Raw genomic sequence first — 18698 nt, forward strand, 5'->3', positions numbered from 1 at the left:
TCCTTCGGTCTTCCAAAATGAAAACGATGAGAAGAACACCAGCAAGAATAACTGAGACACTCCGGAAAAAGAATATGAAAAGTTGGGCCAATGATGAGATAATTCATATTAACCTTGAGGAAGGAATATGACTGATGGAATTCATTCTTACGTCATATTTAAAAAGAATAGAGATCTCCTGAAAAGATTACAGGAGCCACGTAAGATCCTGGGAAAACCTGTGGGTTATGGGCCCACTAAAGGAAAACATTGTTGAAACAATTGATTAGAAAAGAGAGATTGCACTGGTACAAATGAAAACTTGATGATGTGAGACCCTCGAAATAATTGAAAGGATTGAAAACAAGAAACTTATGAGATATCTTCAGCACTCCGGATAGAACAAAGATGGATGAATAACAAGAAAGGCTTGAATAAGAATTTCTACACAGGAAGCATAGAAAAAATGAAAAGGATGAAAAGGATATGATGAACATGGATAGCTTGAATTGAATGCACCAAATAAGAAAACTAGAATGAAGCATGATGAACTAGAAACTCCTGAGAATCTTCACAATGAATCACCAGATAAGAGAAAAAAAGAAAAAGATAGCAGAAGCAATAATGAAATGAAATACACTTGGATGAAAACTGAAACATTGAAGAAAAAGGGAGGGAGGGCGGGGGAAAACAAAGACAATTTGGGACAGATGAGGTGAAATCCAGAAAGAAATGAGAGATTGATCTTGCAAATATTGAAAAGGATATAATTGACTTGAAAAGAAGCACACCAGATGAAAAATAATTGACATGATGACTCCAGTTGAAAAGAATTGTAAGGCAACTTGATTGAGCAAAAGAATTAGAATTCCCATAAAAATATGAGATCACCACTTGGAAAGATATGAAATCACCACTTGACATCGAAGCAACTCGAATTACCATACTCCAACAAAACAAAGGATGAGGCTTGCAAATTAGCCAGAACAAACATATGATAGAGATTTCGTCCGAAATTTTCGTGGATAGGATCGCACGGGCTCTATCCTACACAAGCAATCATCTACAAGGCAGTGCACATGACATACGAAGCATCCCCGAGCTGTAGCAAGCTACAAGGACTCTTTAAGACACAACGAGAACCGCTATAAGACGACCATGAACAAACGAATCCACTAGATGTCGAACCCCAACCTCACATCATGCTTTTGTTGGAAGATTGTCCTATAAGTAGCTACTTGAATTCCCACCTAAAAACTCCCAAAATTTCTGGTCATGCAATCGGGTCCACGGATACAAGGAGAAATTCATCACTCAACTCCTAGCATCTAATCTGTCCAGCGTATCACATTCGTCAACACATAACCAGAATCTCGGAAACTCACCTATCTCACACCCTCGTAATCACAACGATACTAAGTATGTCGGTACCCCCGAACTCTCTGCACCAGTACTGGGGATGTCGGGCTTATCGTGCCACTACTAGTATTGAAGCAATTCCGAACATCCTCGGGCTATTACAACCTATGAAGGTACCCGAATGGAAATGGGATAAGGTAGGAATGGATTTTATTGCCGGACTACCCCGGTCCCGACACGGGCACGATGCTATATGGGTGATTACTCATAGACTCACCAAAGTGGCTCACTTCATACCCGTCAAGACCACATACTCCACCTAGAAGCTAGCAAGACTATATCTCGCCCGCATTGTGTGTCTTCACGGAGTACCCAGGACTATCGTATCCGATAGAGGTACCCAATTTACCTTGAGATTTTGGGATTATCTGCAACAAGCCTTGGGAACACAGCTAGTATTCAGCACAACCTATCACCCTCAGACGGGAGCACAAACTGAGCATATAAACCAGATCCTTGAAGACATGCTTAGAGCTTGTGTACTCACATATGGGAACAGTTGGGAAGACAGTTTGCCCTACGCCGAGTTTTCTTACAACAACAGTTATCAAGCAAGTCTAGAGATGTCACCTTTCGAAGCTTTATACGGAAGACGATGTCGTATCCCGCTAAATTGGTCAGAGACCGGAGATAGCCGCATCTTCGGACTGCAGTTTCTCCAAGAGGCCGAGGACAAGGTGAAAGTCATAAGAGAGAAACTCAAGACAGCCCAAAGCCGTCAGAAAAGCTACTATGATCAAAAACACCGGGATGACGGTTTCGATCCCAATGATTATGTATACCTTAAGGTATCACCCATGAGAGTACTGCCAAGATTCAAGGTCAAAGGCAAACTTGCACCTCGCTTCATCGGACCGTTCCGCATTATTGCTCGTAAAGGACAAGTTGCCTATCAACTGGACCTGCCAGCAGAATTGTCAGACTTACATGATGTGTTCCACATATCTCAGCTAAGGAAGTGTGTAAGGAACCCCGAGCAACAAGTAGCTCATGATAGCATAGAAGTGCAACCGGATCTATTCTATCAGGGACACCCCGTAAGGATATTAGAGGAATCAGAAAGAAGGACTCGACGGAAGGTCACCAAGCTATTCAGAGTACAGTGGAGCAACCACTCAGAGGATGAAGCCACATGGGAAAGAGAGGATTACCGACAGAAAGAACAACCACAACTTCTTGAGGAATGGCTTAAATCTCGGGGACGAGATTTTTCTTAAGGGGGTAGGTGTTGTAACACCCAAGATTTTTCAACTTTTATTTTCTGGATTTCCTTGGAATTTTTAAATTTTTGACTTGACAAGAACTTGGAAGTTTTCTTGCTAATCTCCATGAGAGAAAACTTTTGAGCTTCTTCTCCACCAAACAAATTCAGAAGTATTCTCTTGGCCTTTCTCCTAAATGAAATGGTTAAAAGAATATTTCTTTTATTCTTAAATTGAATTACTTTTATTTTTTATTAGGATTTTTCTTCATAAGCTTATTTATTAATTCTTCAACGACAATTAATCAACATTCTGTTTTTAAATATTTTTACTCCTCTCCTAAACCCTGAGCTTATTTTTGAAAGTTTTCCAAAGATTTAGAAGGGTTGGATCACCCCAAATATTTTTATTGCTAAAATGGGAAATTATGTAATCAGTTTGAGCTTCAAAAAAATTTCAAAGGAACCTCCTTTTTCCTTTGGAATCTTGACCCCAACCCTTGGTTGTTTGTAGTCCTTGGTATCCTCAACCTATTCCAGCAAAAAATTTGGGGTCTCAAGTTTGGAAATTTCAAATTTGGTTTGACCAAAGTTTGAACCCAGAAACTCATTTTTGATTCAAACCTTCCTTAAACTTCTCCAAAAATTCTGAAAATTTTTGCAGCCTATTTTCTTCCAATGAGAGTGCTCCCCTCCAAATTTCAGCATCAAATTCATCTCCTAGCTATGGTTTTTCTCATGTCGAGCACCTCTGCTGCATTGGACTAAAGAAGTCCGAATTTAATTCAGACCTACCTTCAGATAGGCGCTACCCTCTCCCCAGTGTCAATCTCACCAGTGACGACGCCCTCCTCATCGGTCATGTGCTCCTTCTTATCCTCTCCATCGCCCGCAAGCTTGGCCCCTTCCTCCTCGTCGGTGGCAAGCCGTCAGAGCCTGCCTAGGCACCGACAGCGGCTCTGCTTCGGCAGCAGAGTGCCTGTGCTGCACTGCCGCACCGCACGGCACCGCCCGTCGCTCTGGTAGCCTCCTCGCGACCTCCTGCTTTGGTTCAGCCCCGCAAAGCTCGTCGCCTCGCCCCTGCAACCCTAGAGCACCATTCTTGCCGCCGCAGAGCTCCGTGTTGACCGCATCGTCGCCACGTGCTTCTCGTGCATGACCAAGCCTCCTTGAGTAAAAAATGGGTTCCTCTCAGTGATTAGGTTCGTCCAGTATCACCTAATCGCCTGCCCAAGCGTGTGCTTCGCCGTAATTCCTCGCCGGAGTAATGGTCGAAGCACGTCCCATGGCGCCTATTAATAGATCCCTTCCCCGGCGCTTCTTAGCTCAACCAGCTCTCTCCCGCACTCCATCTTCCCCTCCAGGAAGCAGCCGATCCAGGAAGAGGCCCTCGAGGGAACATCTTCCCCAGCTCTGGCCACCCAGATCCGCTTCGGGATCCGACCGCTCCCGTGTTGTGTAAGTCCAGGTAGGATCCCCTGAGACCATCAGTCGCATGCAGGAGCTCCTCCCCTTCTTACCCCGTGCTTGATTTCATCACAGAGGCCCTTGCTTACCGATTTCGTCGTGTCACCGGAGTTGTTACCGCCGGAGAGCTGTTGTCGTCGTCGTGAGCCATCCCCCGCCATCCAATCCACCTCCATCCGTTAGCGAGTCGATGATGACCCACAAGTATAGGGGATCAATCGTAGTTCTTTCGATAAGTAAGAGTGTCGAACCCAACGAGGAGCAGAAGGATCTGACAAGTGGTTTTCAACAAGGAAAAATTTGCAAGCACTGAAATTGTCGGTAACAAGTGATTGTGTGGTGAGATGATTCGTAGCAAGCAACAAGTAACAAAAGTAGCAGCGGTTCAGCAAAGTGGCCCAATCCCTTTTGTAGCAAGGGACAAGCCTGAACAAAGTCTTATAAGAGGAAAAACGCTCCCAAGGACACACAGGAATTTCTGTCATGCTAGTTTCATCATGTTCATATGATTCGCGTTCGTTACTTTCATAGTTTGATATGTGGGTGGACCGGCGCTTGGGTACTGCCCTTACTTGGACAAGCATCCCACTTATGATTAACCCCTCTCGCAAACATCCGCAACTATGAAAGAAGAATTAATACAAAGTCTAACCATAGCATTAAACTAGTGGATCCAAATCAGCCCCTTACAAAGTAACGCATAAACTAGGGTTTAAGCTTCTATCACTCTAGCAACCCATCATCTACTTACTACTCCCCAATGCCTTTCTCTAGGCCCAAATAATGGTGAAGTGTTATGTAGTCGACGTTCACATAACACCACTAGAGGAAAAACAACATACAACATATCAAAATACCGAACGAATACCAAATTCACATGACTATTATTAGCATGACTTATCCCATGTCCTCAGGAACAAAAGTAACTACTCACAAAGCATAATCATAATCATGATCAAAGGTGTAATGAGTAGCATCAAGGATCTGAACATAATCTCTTCCACCAAGTAATCCAACTAGCATCAACTACAAAGAGTAATCAACACTACTAACAACCTTACAAGTACCAATCGGACTCGCGAGACGGAGATTGGTTGCAAGAGATGAACTAGGGTTTGGAGATGAGATGGTGCTGATGAAGATGTTGATGGCGACGAGTCCCCTCCGATGAGAGGAGTGTTGGTGATGATGATGATGATGGCGACGATTTCCCCCTCCGGGAGGGAAGTTTCCCCGGCAGGATCGTCCTGCCGGAGCTCTAGATTGGTTCTGCTCAAGTTCTGCCTCGTGGCGGCGGCGAAACCACGAAAAAGCTCCCTTCTGATTTATTTTTTCTGGACCAAACCCTCCATATAGCAAAAGAGGGGGGCAAGTGAGCCAGTAGGGTGCCCACAAGCCCCCATGGCGCGGCCTGCGGGGTGGTCGCGCCGTGCAGGCTTGTGGCCACCCCCTGGCGCCCCTCTGGCACTTCTTCGGCCCAGTATTTTTTATAAATTGGGAAAAAAATCTCCGTTGATTTTCACGGCGTTTGGAGTTGCGCAGAATAGGTATCTCAACGTTGCTCCACTTTCATGCCAGAATTCCAGTTGCCGGTATTCTCCCTCTTCATGTAAACCTTGCAAAATATGAAAGAAAAGGCATAAGAATAGTACCGTGAAGTAAAATAACAGCCAAAGAAGCGATAAATATCAATGTGAAAGCATGATGCAAAATGGACGTATCAGTCGACGGTGAGTGCACCCGCACCCCTAGCTCGCTCTCTCCTCCCTCCTATCGCCGTCGATGATCACCGGAAGCCTCTGGTGCCGGTGAGGAGTTCAAACCCGACAGGTGGGCCTCCCCTGTGAGTCTCTCTCCCCCACTTCGAAACATTTTCGTCGAAGGCATATTCGGCCGAAGTCGTTTTCTTTTCTGGAAAACGCACCCCCTCGGGCGCTTTGGAATCTTTCTAGTCTAGCCATTGTTTCCTTTGAAACTAATTACAGAATAGTCCCTAGTTTTGTCTTGGCTATAACTTTTATTCTATAACTCCTTTTGCAGTGATTCTTTTTGCAAAATAATCCTGACAAGGTCTAGTTTATTTTAAGATTTTTCTAAACATATTTCTATACCAGTAGCTAGGCAGTGTAGCTTATGTCGTTGTTTGTATTATACCGTAGATTCCGACACTGAGATACCCGACGTCAACTGCACGAGCTCGGTCCCGACTACGTGGAACCAGGCAAGCATATTTGTTACTTTTGGTGTGTTGTTTGCTATCATGCTCATATTTATTTTTCCAACACCTTGCATATTTCATACTTGTTATACATAATCAACCATGATATAATACGATGAAAGCAAGGATGGTTATGAAAGGTTGTGGAATAGCCTAGTCACGCGGAACGTGATAGGTTATGGCCTTGTCATGGCTTGAGCACATTGGCGCTGGTAAAAATTTGGTAAACTCCAGTATCGATCTAGATCGAGTCTTGTCCGTGTCATACTTCTTACCGTGCTACCACAGTTCCCTGGATAATTGGTTCAATATAGTCAGTTGTAGACCTATTATCAGTCACACACCATTAGAGGGACCGGTATGAAGGTATCCATGGCCCTGGACTAAATCCAGTCATTTGGTCAGGGGGCATGGGTGTTTCCGGTTTGGGACCGGAAGGGAGGGCACTCCCGTAAGCACGCGATATAAATATTGTTGATCCCATGCTAGTCGAAGTCGGAGCCTCCCCGTCTTATGGTTTTACCTTGGCAGCATAGTCCGGGTGAATCCGGGCTTCGTGGAGGTAAAGTGGATGTGTGATGATTCTGAGTGTCCACTTCTAAAATGCCGTACGCGGAATTAGTCATATTGACCATTGAAAACCGTGGGCTATGGGTAAAGAGTACAACCTCTACATAGTCAAACTATTCGAGTAGCCGTGTCCCCCGGTCAAGGACGTTGTTTGACGAGTCAAGTGTCGGTCCTAGTGTCGGTCTTTGGAGTATAAGTGATATTAATAACAATGGTGTGGTGAATCATATGATGACGTGGTGGATGATCATATATGATTATTATTCTGGTCTAACCCCTATGATTTTATTGTTGGATATCCTTGGGATGGTTTACCTCCTGGGTATTCAATATTTATTATTCATTCTAAGCCCTTTATGTGGTGTCGCTGAGACGCCCGAGTGTGGCATTGTTTTGTTATTCATTACAAGCCCTTTATGAGGTATCGCTGAGACGCCCGAGTGCGGCATTGTTTTGTTATTTATTATAAGCCCTTTATGTGGTGTCGCTGAGACGCCCGACTATGGCATTGTTTTGTTATTCATTATAAGCCCTTTGTGAGGTGTCGCTGAGACGCCCGACCGCGGCATTGTTTTGTATTTATTATAAGCCCTTTATGTGGTGTCGCTGAGACGTTCGACTGTGGTATTGTTTTGTTATTCATTATAAGCCCTTTATGAGGTGTCGCTGAGACGCCCGACTGCGGCATTGTTTTGTTATTTATTATAAGCCCTTTATGTGGTGTCGCTGAGACGCCCGACTGCGGCATGATATGTTATTTACTTTTGCCATGTATGTGGTGTTGCTCAAACGCCCGACAGTGGTATTTTATTTTCTGTTACGAATATTTTGGGAGGACTACGGCCTAATTTATCCTCTAACTTATTTATTTCCTGCCCTTATATTATGGATATAACTTGATCCTAACCATGCATAATAAAATCAACTTCATGCATTTCATCATTTGTGCAAACGGTTTGCGAGTACTTCCCGGAGTACTCACTGGCTTGTTGTTGTGGCCTGATATGGATGAATGAGACCTCATGGATGAGGAGTTCGATAGCGAGTCCGATGTCTAGAGGAGTCCCAGTCAGTCTTGCGGTCCTGGAGTCCGTTGCTGTTTTATTCCACCGCTTCCGCCACCTCGAATAAATTGTTGAGCTTCACTCTGAGGCTTAACGCGTAGTAGTACTCGTCATGTCACATTACTCTAATGTCAGATGTCCCTTTATTTTTCGCGAGCAGTAGAGTCATCCTTAGATTGCTGTAACATTTCCATCTATCCTAAGGCTTGTATATGTTGTAATAATTTGTAGAGCGACCCTCACTCTACTTTTAATATATTGAGTACTACTGGTTTTCTGCATCAAGTTGAGTCTATCAGTGGGAAATATTTTTTTCACTGTGGACACGAAGGCTAAATTTCCAATTAAATCCTTTATTTGGAAACCGGTCGTGACACCGACACCGGCGACTACTACCACTCCCACTGCCCCACAGCTGGAGCTTGCTGGTGGCGACCATGATGGGGCAGCTCCCCTCCTACCTGGAGCACAACTCCTGCCTACAAGCTCTCCTTCCATGGGGGACTCCCCGCACGCCATCTCCATTGCTATCGCCGGCAAGGAGGCCAGTATTTCCTCCGTCGTCTCCGCCCCACAAAACTTAATAAAAAAATTCAAAAACTCCCTATCCTAGGCTCACGGATTGAATGTTATACTAGTTACAGACCCACAAACCCGAAAGCCCAACAAGACACAAAAGAATCTATGACATAACCACTTCGACGCATACTGAGGACAAACGCGGCGCTAAGATTGATGTGAATCGGACGAACTACAAAACGGCCTGAAACGAATTCATTTTCACGCGATTGAAAAGTAATACTTCCTTCATTTTTATATACAAGGTCACCATCAAAATTACAATTTGCAGAAATATAAGGTCACTAACAACACTAATCGATGCAATATTAATGATGTCTGTCGCGTATTAATGATGCAATATTAATTTGCAGAAATACAAGACCACAAGGCCACTATCAAAATTACAATTGAAGTAGTAACAAAGTAGAACATTAATTATTCCTTGCATGCATGTAGGAGTGAGATCATTGGTTTTTGATGTGCATAACAGATAAAACTATAAATTAATTTACACGATAAATAAAGAGATATGCTGTCTTACAACATTGATTTGAAAAATATAATTTTGCCTTCGTATATGTAATATGGATTTGTGGGCTTGTATAAAAAATGGAGTGCGTAGTAAAACTGAAAGAAGGAACAGGATGGTTCGTTCGATCGCTCTTCCTGAGGCGAACGGCTCATTCACTCATGTTCCTCCCAGAGTTGACGTTCGCTGGCTACTTGGGTCCTTCATTAAAAATAGATGCCTCTCCAAGGCAGCGAGCCTGGCCAATTTTGTTTGGTATACTTTTTCCGCGTTGTAACCATCTCTCGTTTTCCCTTTCTCCGCGTTGTAACCATCTCTCGCTTTCAAAAACGAAATGTAGCCCGTGATATATCTGTGTTGACCACGGCAACATGTTCAAAGTTCAAACGCAAATAGCCGTGGCCAGGGACGACGTGGGCCCAACGATTCGCCGCCTAGCGGGCCCCACCCGGGGCATCGCCTCGCACCACGCCGCCGTCTCGCCGTCCACGCCCGAAAACCCTCACCCGTCGCCCACTCTTGTCCCTCCCTGGTTCCTCACCGTTTCTCAGGGACACCCACGTTCACGTTCCCACTGCCATGTGGGCCGCCCTACCTCCCCCTAGCCAATCATTTTCCAGTTCTACATATACTACGAGTAGTACTATAAAACAACGCGCTCCCGAATTATTCCTCTCCACTACGAAGAAATCTTCTTTTTTCTGTTGAAAAGAGACAACGAGAAATCTTCTCTCCCCCCTGCTCCAGCTCGCGCCAGGCAGCGCCACCAGCTGTGCGCGATCCCAACTGATCGCGCTATGGTAACGGCAGTGGCAGCCGTGCTGGAGCCCCCGTCGCGGTCGCCGTTGCGGCGGCGGCACCGGCTGGCGAACGGGGCGGGGGCTGCCACCGGCGACTTCGAGCTCCGCCACTGGCGCCCGGCCAAGAAGACCGGTTCGTCCGGGATGAAGGGGCGGTGGGTGCCGCCGGAGATCGAGATCCCCAGCGGCGAGGAGGGGGGATACACCAGCCTCCGCGACATCATGTCGTCGCCGGAGTACGCCGCGGCCAAGCAGGCTCGCTCCCCCGCGGACGGAGCCGGAGGCGGCGCGGACGTGCACATGATACGACACCCGCTCGTGAAGCACGCGGCGTACGCGTACTTGCAGCTCACGCCATCCGCGCGGGAGGACCCCGGCAGGTTGCGCCGGCGGAGGCGCGGCCCGCTCTGCCGCCTTGTCCTCGGCTGTCTCGGCTTTGTCGGGGCCTTCTTCACGCGATGACCTTGTCCGGCGTGAGCCTTACGGTTCTTCGTTAACTTTTCTTTTTTTACCTTCTCTTGCTTGTCTTTTCCAGTCCTCATTCTTGCCCTTTTCCGTGCCCGTGTATTTAGAACAGAAGCAATCGACTTGTTCGAGTTTTGATCATGGTTGCACGTCATGTAAATATTTTGGTAGGATTAAGAACAGAATATGGTACTGTACGAACAGGGGAAAGGGAATTAGCTCGCTTTCAGTTTCTTATTAATCTTTTCCGTTTGTCATGCACTCAAGATCGATGATGGCGAACCGAAGAACATATTGTGCTTGTGCAGGAGAAAACGAGATTCAACAATGGAAATGAAAAGCAAATTCTATCATGTTCATCATACAGTCACACAAGTGTAAACTTCACATTGGATTTAATTTGCTATGTACTCTCCATTACATGTGCCGTCTTTCACTATTTAACCCAATCTATGTACATGATCATCCCCCAGTACTTGCCTGGAGCAACTACTTCTCCCGGCGCGGGCGTTAGTACTTGCCACTGTACTGTCGCCGGGCCGGCTTGGCGCCGGCCATGGAAGCGCGGATAACATGTGCCACGGCGGCGGCGTCGAGGTCGGCGGGGCCGCCGAAGATGGACTCCTGTGGCGGAGGTGACGGCGGCCGGCGTTTGGTGGCGAAGGGGCTCCACCCGGACGACTTCTTATTCCTCTGGCGCACATGCAAAAGGTTGAAGAGACCAGAGAGAGAACTGATTATTGTCAAATAACATCGTCCCTAATACTGCTAACGTTGCATCAAGATTCTTGGTTGGTGGGACACGAGCCTATCCTTAAGCTTGATGTTCTCGCGGAACGTGCGCGCGAGTCACGGCGACGGCTTCCTATGTTGGCCGTCGCTGTCTGTCCTCTGGGCCCAGGTTTGGACCAAAGCAGTGAGAGCTGACGACGATCAGGGAGGTGATGTGCTTGGCAATAATCCTACACTTACCAACCTTTTACGAACCTGTTACGTAACCTACCTAATAAGCCCGTGGATGTAGCATTGCTCTGTGCTTGGTCTAGATATTCTCCTCAGTTAAAAGATTGAGTACAAGAGGATGTCTAGCCAGCGAAGCAGATCACCTAATTTTGGGCTCGTTTATATCTTAATTGAATACATTTTTCAATAAAGATCTTAACAGAGGTGCTACATCTAGTCTGATATACACCGCCAACTGTCATATTGATATTATTGTGAAGTGCAAGTGGTGGTTTTCATACTCTTCGAGTCATTGATTTTTCTCGATACAGAGAAGGAAGAGGAGGCACCCTAGCCTTGCCTGATAGTGCTCTGGCCTTGGCAGTTGGCACTGCCCATGGATGGTAATGTTTGCCAAAGTGGGTGCAATAAGAGAGGAGGACCTGTGAGGGGTTGGTTTAATTGACTAGCTATTTTGTTTGACGGTAGTTGGAATTACAACAGATCTGGAGGCGTGGATGCTTTATTGGTAGACGATTTCTGGCTGTGCCACTGCCATTAGATGAGGAGCAGGGCAGCTGATGAGGAATGAAAAATGGTTCAAATCAAGTAGTACAACTGTACAACGAGCTATCCTACCTGCGTTATGCCACCATGCATGAGATTTTGGATGGCCGTTTTATTTTATGTATATTGTTGATGTTTATGTTGACAGGGTAATCACTTCGCTAGTTACCTCTGAAACCGACGCTGCAGGTTCGTCAGAAACGACGGATCGGAGGACATCCATGAAGAAGGCCGTCCCTTTATCAGCGAAGTTCTGAATGTAGAAGGTGAACAGCTGCCCGGATCTGGCTCTCAGATGCAGCAACCTCTGCTCGATGTTCGGCTCGTACTGCATCACCATGGGCCGGAGGAAGGTGTCGTACACAATGTCGCTGCCCTGAAGGTCCATATAAGAAGAAGATGATGCAACTGTTCTTGTGTCTTGTTTATCAGTTTCTTGGGGGAAATGTTAAGGAGTGGATCTACTTCCTCACCTTTGTCTTGGGGTACCACAGGTACACAAAGAAAGCCAGCTTGATTTCTCCGTACATTGGCATCCTGGTATCGACAAATTATGGCATGCGTGCACAGGTGAGAAGGCAGCCTCAAAACAGAACTCGGAAAACATCTTGCAAATGGAATTGATTTAACTGACCATGAGATGAAGCTCTCCACGGCTATTACCATGGCCACTATGATCCTGAAAAGTGTCCACCAACTTAACTATTAGGAGGGCAACACATACTTGGCTTCAGCACAACAAGTGATGGCAAGCTTAAGCAGAAAAGTGCTGGCCAGTAAAGATGCGGATGGAGTATTTTCTATATTAATAATATTAATTAACATATTTAAACTAAAATTACAATACCTCCTTTCGATTTATTAGGAATGCGTGTATCCCTATAGTGACAATTTAACCATTATAATACAAGTTTTTTTTTTCAAAAAGGAGGATGACCCCGGCCTCTGCATCTGGGAGATGCATACGGCCACTTTATTAATTATTCTCGAAGACCTTACAAAGTATTACAACAATATGCCTGAATTCACCATCTTGGCAAAAAGTGACGCTACTCCTATCCATATGATGTAGGGGTGCTAGCTGGGCCCCTACCCAGACCACTCACTTAAGTCTAACATCAAAAGTCGGAAGCCCGGCCCAGCCGAGCCACATACCTGGTCTGGGGCACAAACTGGTCAGACGCACTCGTGTGCTGTCGCCGCCATCTTCCACCGGTCCGTCTTCAGAGCAGATATTGAGGCTTCTACCTTGTCTAGCCACTCTGCCATCGACATCATCATGACGCCAAACAGCTACGTCCTCCTGCGTGAGTCCATCTCCACGCATCGGACGCCGAGTCCCAGATCGCCACGCCGCCGATATCCGCCGCCATCAATGTGTGAGATGAAGCACCGCTCCACCATCCCTCCAGCCAGCACTTGCTCCAAAATGATGCCCCCAGAAAGGAAGGCGATAGAACGCCATCATCGTCCGATCCAGGAAGACCCAAATCTAGAGTTTCCTCCGGAGCATACCGAGCCTGATGACGCAAACTGCAACTGGCAGTTGCTCCACCAGACGAGCGGCGCCGACGCAACCGCAGCCTCCAAGATGAAGCTGGCCAAAATGCGCCGACACCGAACCGCCACCACCTCCACCGCCGCTTGAGCAGCCCCCGAGCAACGCCTTCAGGAAGGAGCACGCCACAGTGGTGTCGTCATCGATTGGAACAAGGGGATATGAGGTTTTCACCTGAGCTCCTGGGAGGGGTGGAAGGAAGGGGATCCTCTCCGAAGCCTCCAGCAAGGGGAGCAACACCCAAAGGCGCTGCCTTCGGAGTGGTCGCCGCGCCAGCCTAGGGATTCCCCCGGAACCCTTCCAGCCACCGGATCTGCAAGGCCTTCTCCCAAGAACAGCGAGAAGCCATCAGGGGCCGGATCCGCTGTAGATCGAAGTAGATCGTGGTCGAGGACGAGCATCATGGCCACCAGCATCCAGCGAAACCCGCTGCCGCAGCCGACGCCCACCACCTTCCCGCCACCCACACGTCCAAGCATGGGAGGCCGAGACCGCGCGTGCAGAACCAGACCCGCAATGGATCCATGCCCGTGCCGCCGCTCGGAAGCCAACTCCTCGCGCCGCCGCCATGGCCTGGCCGCCTGCTCGCTCCGCCGTCTGGCCGCCGTGTCGCCCGACCCGTCCTCGCCGCATAAGCATCAAGACTCCGCCGCGCCGCCGCATCTCGCGCTACAGCCACACACCAGGACGGGGAGAAGGGCCCCGCCGCCGCCGGCGCGCATCGGGCTTTGCCCGGCGGCGCCTCTACCATTATATTACAAGTAATATATCCTACTCCCTCCGTTCCTAAATATATGTCTTTTTAGGGATTACATTACGCTACCTACAGTGGCGGAGCCAGGACCCAGGCCGAGGGTGCCTGGGCCGGGGCGTGAGGATTAATTTCTTTGCTGACTTTAGCATTTTTTGCACTGTTAATCCTGTTAATCATTGTAATAATGAAGGAGGCCCGGGGCATGGTGCTAGCCTGGCTTCGCCCCTGGCTACATACGGATGTATATAGACAAATTTTAGAGTGTAGATTTACTTATTTTGCTTCATATGTAGTATGTAGTACAATCTCTAAAAAGACTTATATTTAGAAACGGAGGGACTAACATATATAACACAAAAAATATACCATTTGAATTGTATAACGTGCACATGATATATTTTTTGGGATACATAAATTGTACTATGTTGGTCAAATTTTTAATATAGGGATATGACGGCCTAATAAACCAAAAAGGAGGCAATATTTTGTTTTAAAATATATTAATTTAAATATATGTTAGTATTATGTGTACCCGTTCAAATTATGTGTACCCGTGTAGTATTGTTGGCAATATTTTTGTTTAGACATATGTGCCTTGAATTGTTAAGTGACATTGTATAACATTTTTGTCTTAATCACATGTTTTTTATTAATATTAAATTAATTGCATCAGCATGTGGTATAATTTTGTTTCCAACCAATGTCTCTTCCATAATCATACCATGTATGAATCCAACATAATCTGATAGAGTTTGATATTCAGATCACATCCGATCACTATATGTCCCGCTTCCAAATTCAAAGAGAATGTAAGATAGGACAAAATTTAAGCTTACTCCGGCATCGGTTTCAGCCATACTTGTCAGTTTGTTGGTATAACAATGCATTTAATAGAATAGCCCAACAAGTTTGGAAAATATATTTTTATTTGTATCACATCAGACCACTATATGTCCCGCTTCCAAATTCGAAAAGAATGTAAAATAGGATACAACTTAAGCTTACCCTCGCCTCGGTTTCACACATACTTGTCTGTTTGTAGTGTATAACAATGTATTTAATAAAATAGCCCGACAAGTTTGGAAAATATACTCTAGAACTTTACAGTTTACGGCACTAAGTGCATCTCTAGCAGATTCTTGGAACCACCACCATTTTGTTAAAACAGCCATTATACAGAAAATACTCACTCTCTCAGGTTCTTTACAATATTTCTTATCCTTCAAATTATAAACCATCATCATATTTCTCACATTTAAGGAATATGAGGCTCATTCCTTAATAATTCATGGGATACTAACGAGTGGATTTCACTTATAGGCCCTGTTTGTCTGCGTGGGTGCACAAAATATAAGGATTGCTAAAAAAAATTTGTGGTATATTTGTTCTAGCATCATTCCTTAAATATTTCATTTTTTATAGACTCTGCTTTCATGGCGCAACCACAGACAATTTTTTCGGCAGGTCAAGCTAAAGGATATCTGACAAATTTTGCATTCAAGGCTCAATTTTGTCTTCACTCTTCACTGTTTTGTTGATGAGTTGGGGGTGCCATGGTCTGGTTTTGCGCCAGAAATGATTTTCCAAGGTCTAACATAATTTGGACAACAGTCACTACAAGGAACCCAATAGGCCATTACACATTTTTCGGAATGTAGATTAATAGAGTCGAATGTTAAGTATGGTAAAGACGAAAGGCACAATCACACAAGTAGTAACATACAGACAAATCACATAAAGTCACCGCACAAAAAAATTAAAAAAAATCGAATTCAATTCGAAGAAGAGCACTACATGCAGAAACAGCTTGGAGCAGTGAGGCAACATATTATTATATATTTTTAGCTGTTACTAACTCCACGTCCACATGATTTTAGGCACTTCTATCTAGCAACTGAACCATCGAAATTCACCTGCACCCTAGGTACTCATCAGTTATTTGGCTACAAGTTATAGTCCATTATATGTGCCCCTTTATTGACTTTCACAACTAGGCATGTATTTATAAAGTTCCTGGAAAATTAAAGAGGTGGATTATAATAATTGAGGATTGTCAAATCAACCTTTTTGCTATTTCACTGTTTGGGTATCCAGATTGTTGGATATTTTTGCGTGGCAAATTGTAACATAAATTGAGGACCTTACAATTCAACAACTCTAGAGAACAGCGCATTGATATACAATCAAATGCTACTATTACGCCTCCAGTCTCTAGAGACACAGGGCTCAAATGTGGAATAATACTAGGGCGCACTTTGATTATAATGCCAAAATGCCAAGCAGCACACAACTGGACATCTAGTGATCAATAATGCAGTAGGAGTATCTCATAAATCAGCTAATAATTTGCCGATAATACATCGTCAGAGTCAGGAGTGGAAAGTATCATCAGACACCTAACATCCACCTAAAACTGCACCTTATCTAAGCAGAATTAAAGCGATGCAGAAAAGAAAAGTTAGCATTATATCGCCGCACATGAACCTTTGCCGAGATACACATAAAAAAATAACGCGATCAATAAAAAAAAAAGCTAAAAGAAGGAGAGCTAAAGCTACCATCATGCATGGTATCACATAAGTGGAAAGACGAAGGAGAAAAGCAACGCAACCCATCCAAGTTTTGCATCTCACGCTTCCTCTGTGTGTGTTTTTTCTTTCGAAGAAAATATATAGTTGGACTCGACGAGTACGAGAGAATAGAAGCACAAACAAGCAGGTGAAGCAGGCAACGAATCCATTTCTAATGGCGTTGGGTCAGTGATAAGTTGGTTGACCAAAGGTGGGAGAACGTACCAATATTGGCACCAGAAGCGGAGCATGTGCGCGTCGTTGGGGCGCGCCTCCACCGTCTTGAAGCACTCGAACGCCGGCATGGCGTACCCGAACAGCAGCCTGCAGCGTCAATGGCGTCCCCGGTTCGCCACGAGCCACGCGCACGACATCGAATCATTCATTCATTCGTTCACATGCATTCTCGAATTGATCGACCGGTCCAACGGGGGTACGGTGAGAGCGATGGAAGAGGGGACTTACAGGAGGACCCTCGAGAGGAACTCGCCCAGCATCTCGCCGGACTGGAGCGGGCACTAGCACGCGCGCTGGTTTGCGGCGGCGGCGGCGAGCGTCGGCCTCCGCCCTGCCGCGACGCAGTAGTAGCCGGCCGGAATCGTGGAGGCTCTCCAGATGGTGGGGATTTTCGTGGAGTATCGAGCGGCTGTTGCTTCCTGAAGAAGGGACGGGAGACTGAACTTGGAAGCAGAAGCGAGGAAGAGGAGACGCGACTGTGACTCCACGGGGCGAGGAGTTTTGCCGTGGCCAAGGGCTCACGTATCCCGCTGCAGGTGGGCCCGTGACGTGGATTTTGGTTTCACCGGTATATCCACCCGGACGCGTGTTTGCTCTGCACCGACGCTTATGTTCGGTTGTGTCAGTGGTTTTTGTACTCTCTTGTGGCCTTGTCGGTCGGGGCCTACGAGATCGAGGTCGCGGTATCTTTTCTTGGTCGTCCCTAGCTGCATGCTGATAGTTTAGCTGTTGAACGGTTCAACCTCCTCGTATAAATTCGTGCACGCGGGACGTCCGTGATCGTCATCTCTCCTGCACATCTAGCGATAGTGTACCACGTACGTTCATTCACAAGTCATGCATGCCTCTCTGCTTTCCTTTTTCTTTTTTCCTTTTCTTTTTAATAGAGTACGTGCATTCCTCACTTCCATACTTCCATCATTTCCATGTATTTTTTAATACGCCATCAGGTTAATCCATATGTACATAGATAAACTTCAAATGACGTGAATTGCTAATTCTGATCAGAAGACTTTGGACATGAAGATGGGGACCGCTAGGATGAAACGGGAGATGGGGACTCGGGAGGGCCTCCCCACGAAGAAAAGATCTTACCCTCCCACGTCGCCCACGGGCACCAGCACCCTCCTCTCCCTTCCTTCCTCCTCGTCGCCTTCACAGGATGCGGCCGGATAAAGCCTGACAGGTGTTGTCGACGACAGGCGTGTCTTCTCACGCACGCCCTCCGTAACGGGGCGGTATGGCTCCGGACACTGCGATGGCGACGGTCACGGTGATGCGGTTGCGGTCCTCAAGGCGACGATGCCTAGGAATGACAGCGGCACCTGGGAATGGGGTGCAAGACGGGTTTCGAGGTGTCGGATCGTGCTAGCGAGCGGGTGGCGACGGATCGGGATTCGCCCCGATCTGGCCTCCGTCTTCAGCCGACGGTGTGGGCTATGGGCAGCATGAGCCGGTGTCCTGTGTTATGGCGTTGATGGCGTTGATATGTTGGATGCGGCGGTGTGATGGCGGTCCTAGTGCTCTTCTCGCATTACGACAACGATCTGCATGGTTGGTCCTCCTCGATCTGGTCGTCGACGTGTTTCAGAACTGTTGGACATGTGTCGTGGTAACGATTCCGACAATAGAAAGAGGGTAGGATAACGGAGCATGATCTATCAAGATGCACATGGGTGACACGGTGGTTTTAGCGAGTTCAGGCCTCTCACAGTGGAGATAACAACCCTACGTCTCGTGCTCCGGAGAGGCTTTGTTTTATCTGTCATGGACATGAGTTACATGGTGTAGAGAGAG

General features: G+C 46.5%; 2 protein-coding genes across 2 annotated transcripts; one reads left to right on the top strand and one right to left on the bottom strand.

Annotated features, from left to right (window-relative positions):
* Positions 1-9651: 9651 nt before the first annotated feature.
* LOC123448037 lies at positions 9652-10514 on the top strand. Its single transcript, XM_045124808.1, has one exon. The coding sequence runs from the start codon at positions 9806-9808 to the stop codon at positions 10268-10270; it is 465 nt and encodes a 154-aa protein (XP_044980743.1). The 5' UTR covers positions 9652-9805; the 3' UTR covers positions 10271-10514.
* An 87-nt stretch (positions 10515-10601) lies between these two features.
* LOC123448036 (putative HVA22-like protein g) lies at positions 10602-17428 on the bottom strand. The gene is made up of 6 exons (XM_045124807.1): positions 17130-17428; positions 16890-16988; positions 12417-12461; positions 12256-12319; positions 11952-12158; positions 10602-10966 (listed from the first exon to the last, which is right to left on the bottom strand). Exons 1-6 carry the CDS (start codon positions 17159-17161, stop codon positions 10784-10786), a joined length of 630 nt encoding a protein of 209 aa, XP_044980742.1. The 5' UTR covers positions 17162-17428; the 3' UTR covers positions 10602-10783.
* Positions 17429-18698: the final 1270 nt, after the last annotated feature.

This window comes from Hordeum vulgare, chromosome 4H, assembly GCF_904849725.1.
Source record: "Hordeum vulgare subsp. vulgare chromosome 4H, MorexV3_pseudomolecules_assembly, whole genome shotgun sequence".
In the NCBI taxonomy this organism is placed as follows: Eukaryota; Viridiplantae; Streptophyta; class Magnoliopsida; order Poales; family Poaceae; genus Hordeum; species Hordeum vulgare.

Bases quoted from the DNA above. Each gene is read 5' to 3' on its own strand.
- LOC123448037 (XM_045124808.1), top strand. From the start codon at position 9,806: ATGGTAACGGCAGTGGCAGCCGTGCTGGAGCCCCCGTCGCGGTCGCCG.
- LOC123448036 (XM_045124807.1), bottom strand. From the start codon at position 17,161: ATGCTGGGCGAGTTCCTCTCGAGGGTCCTCCT. The intron at 16,989-17,129 runs GTAAGTCCCCTC...TTGACGCTGCAG, and splicing joins TTCCTCTCGAGGGTCCTCCT to GCTGCTGTTCGGGTACGCCA. The intron at 12,159-12,255 runs GTGAGGAAGTAG...ATGGACCTTCAG, and splicing joins TGTGGTACCCCAAGACAAAG to GGCAGCGACATTGTGTACGA.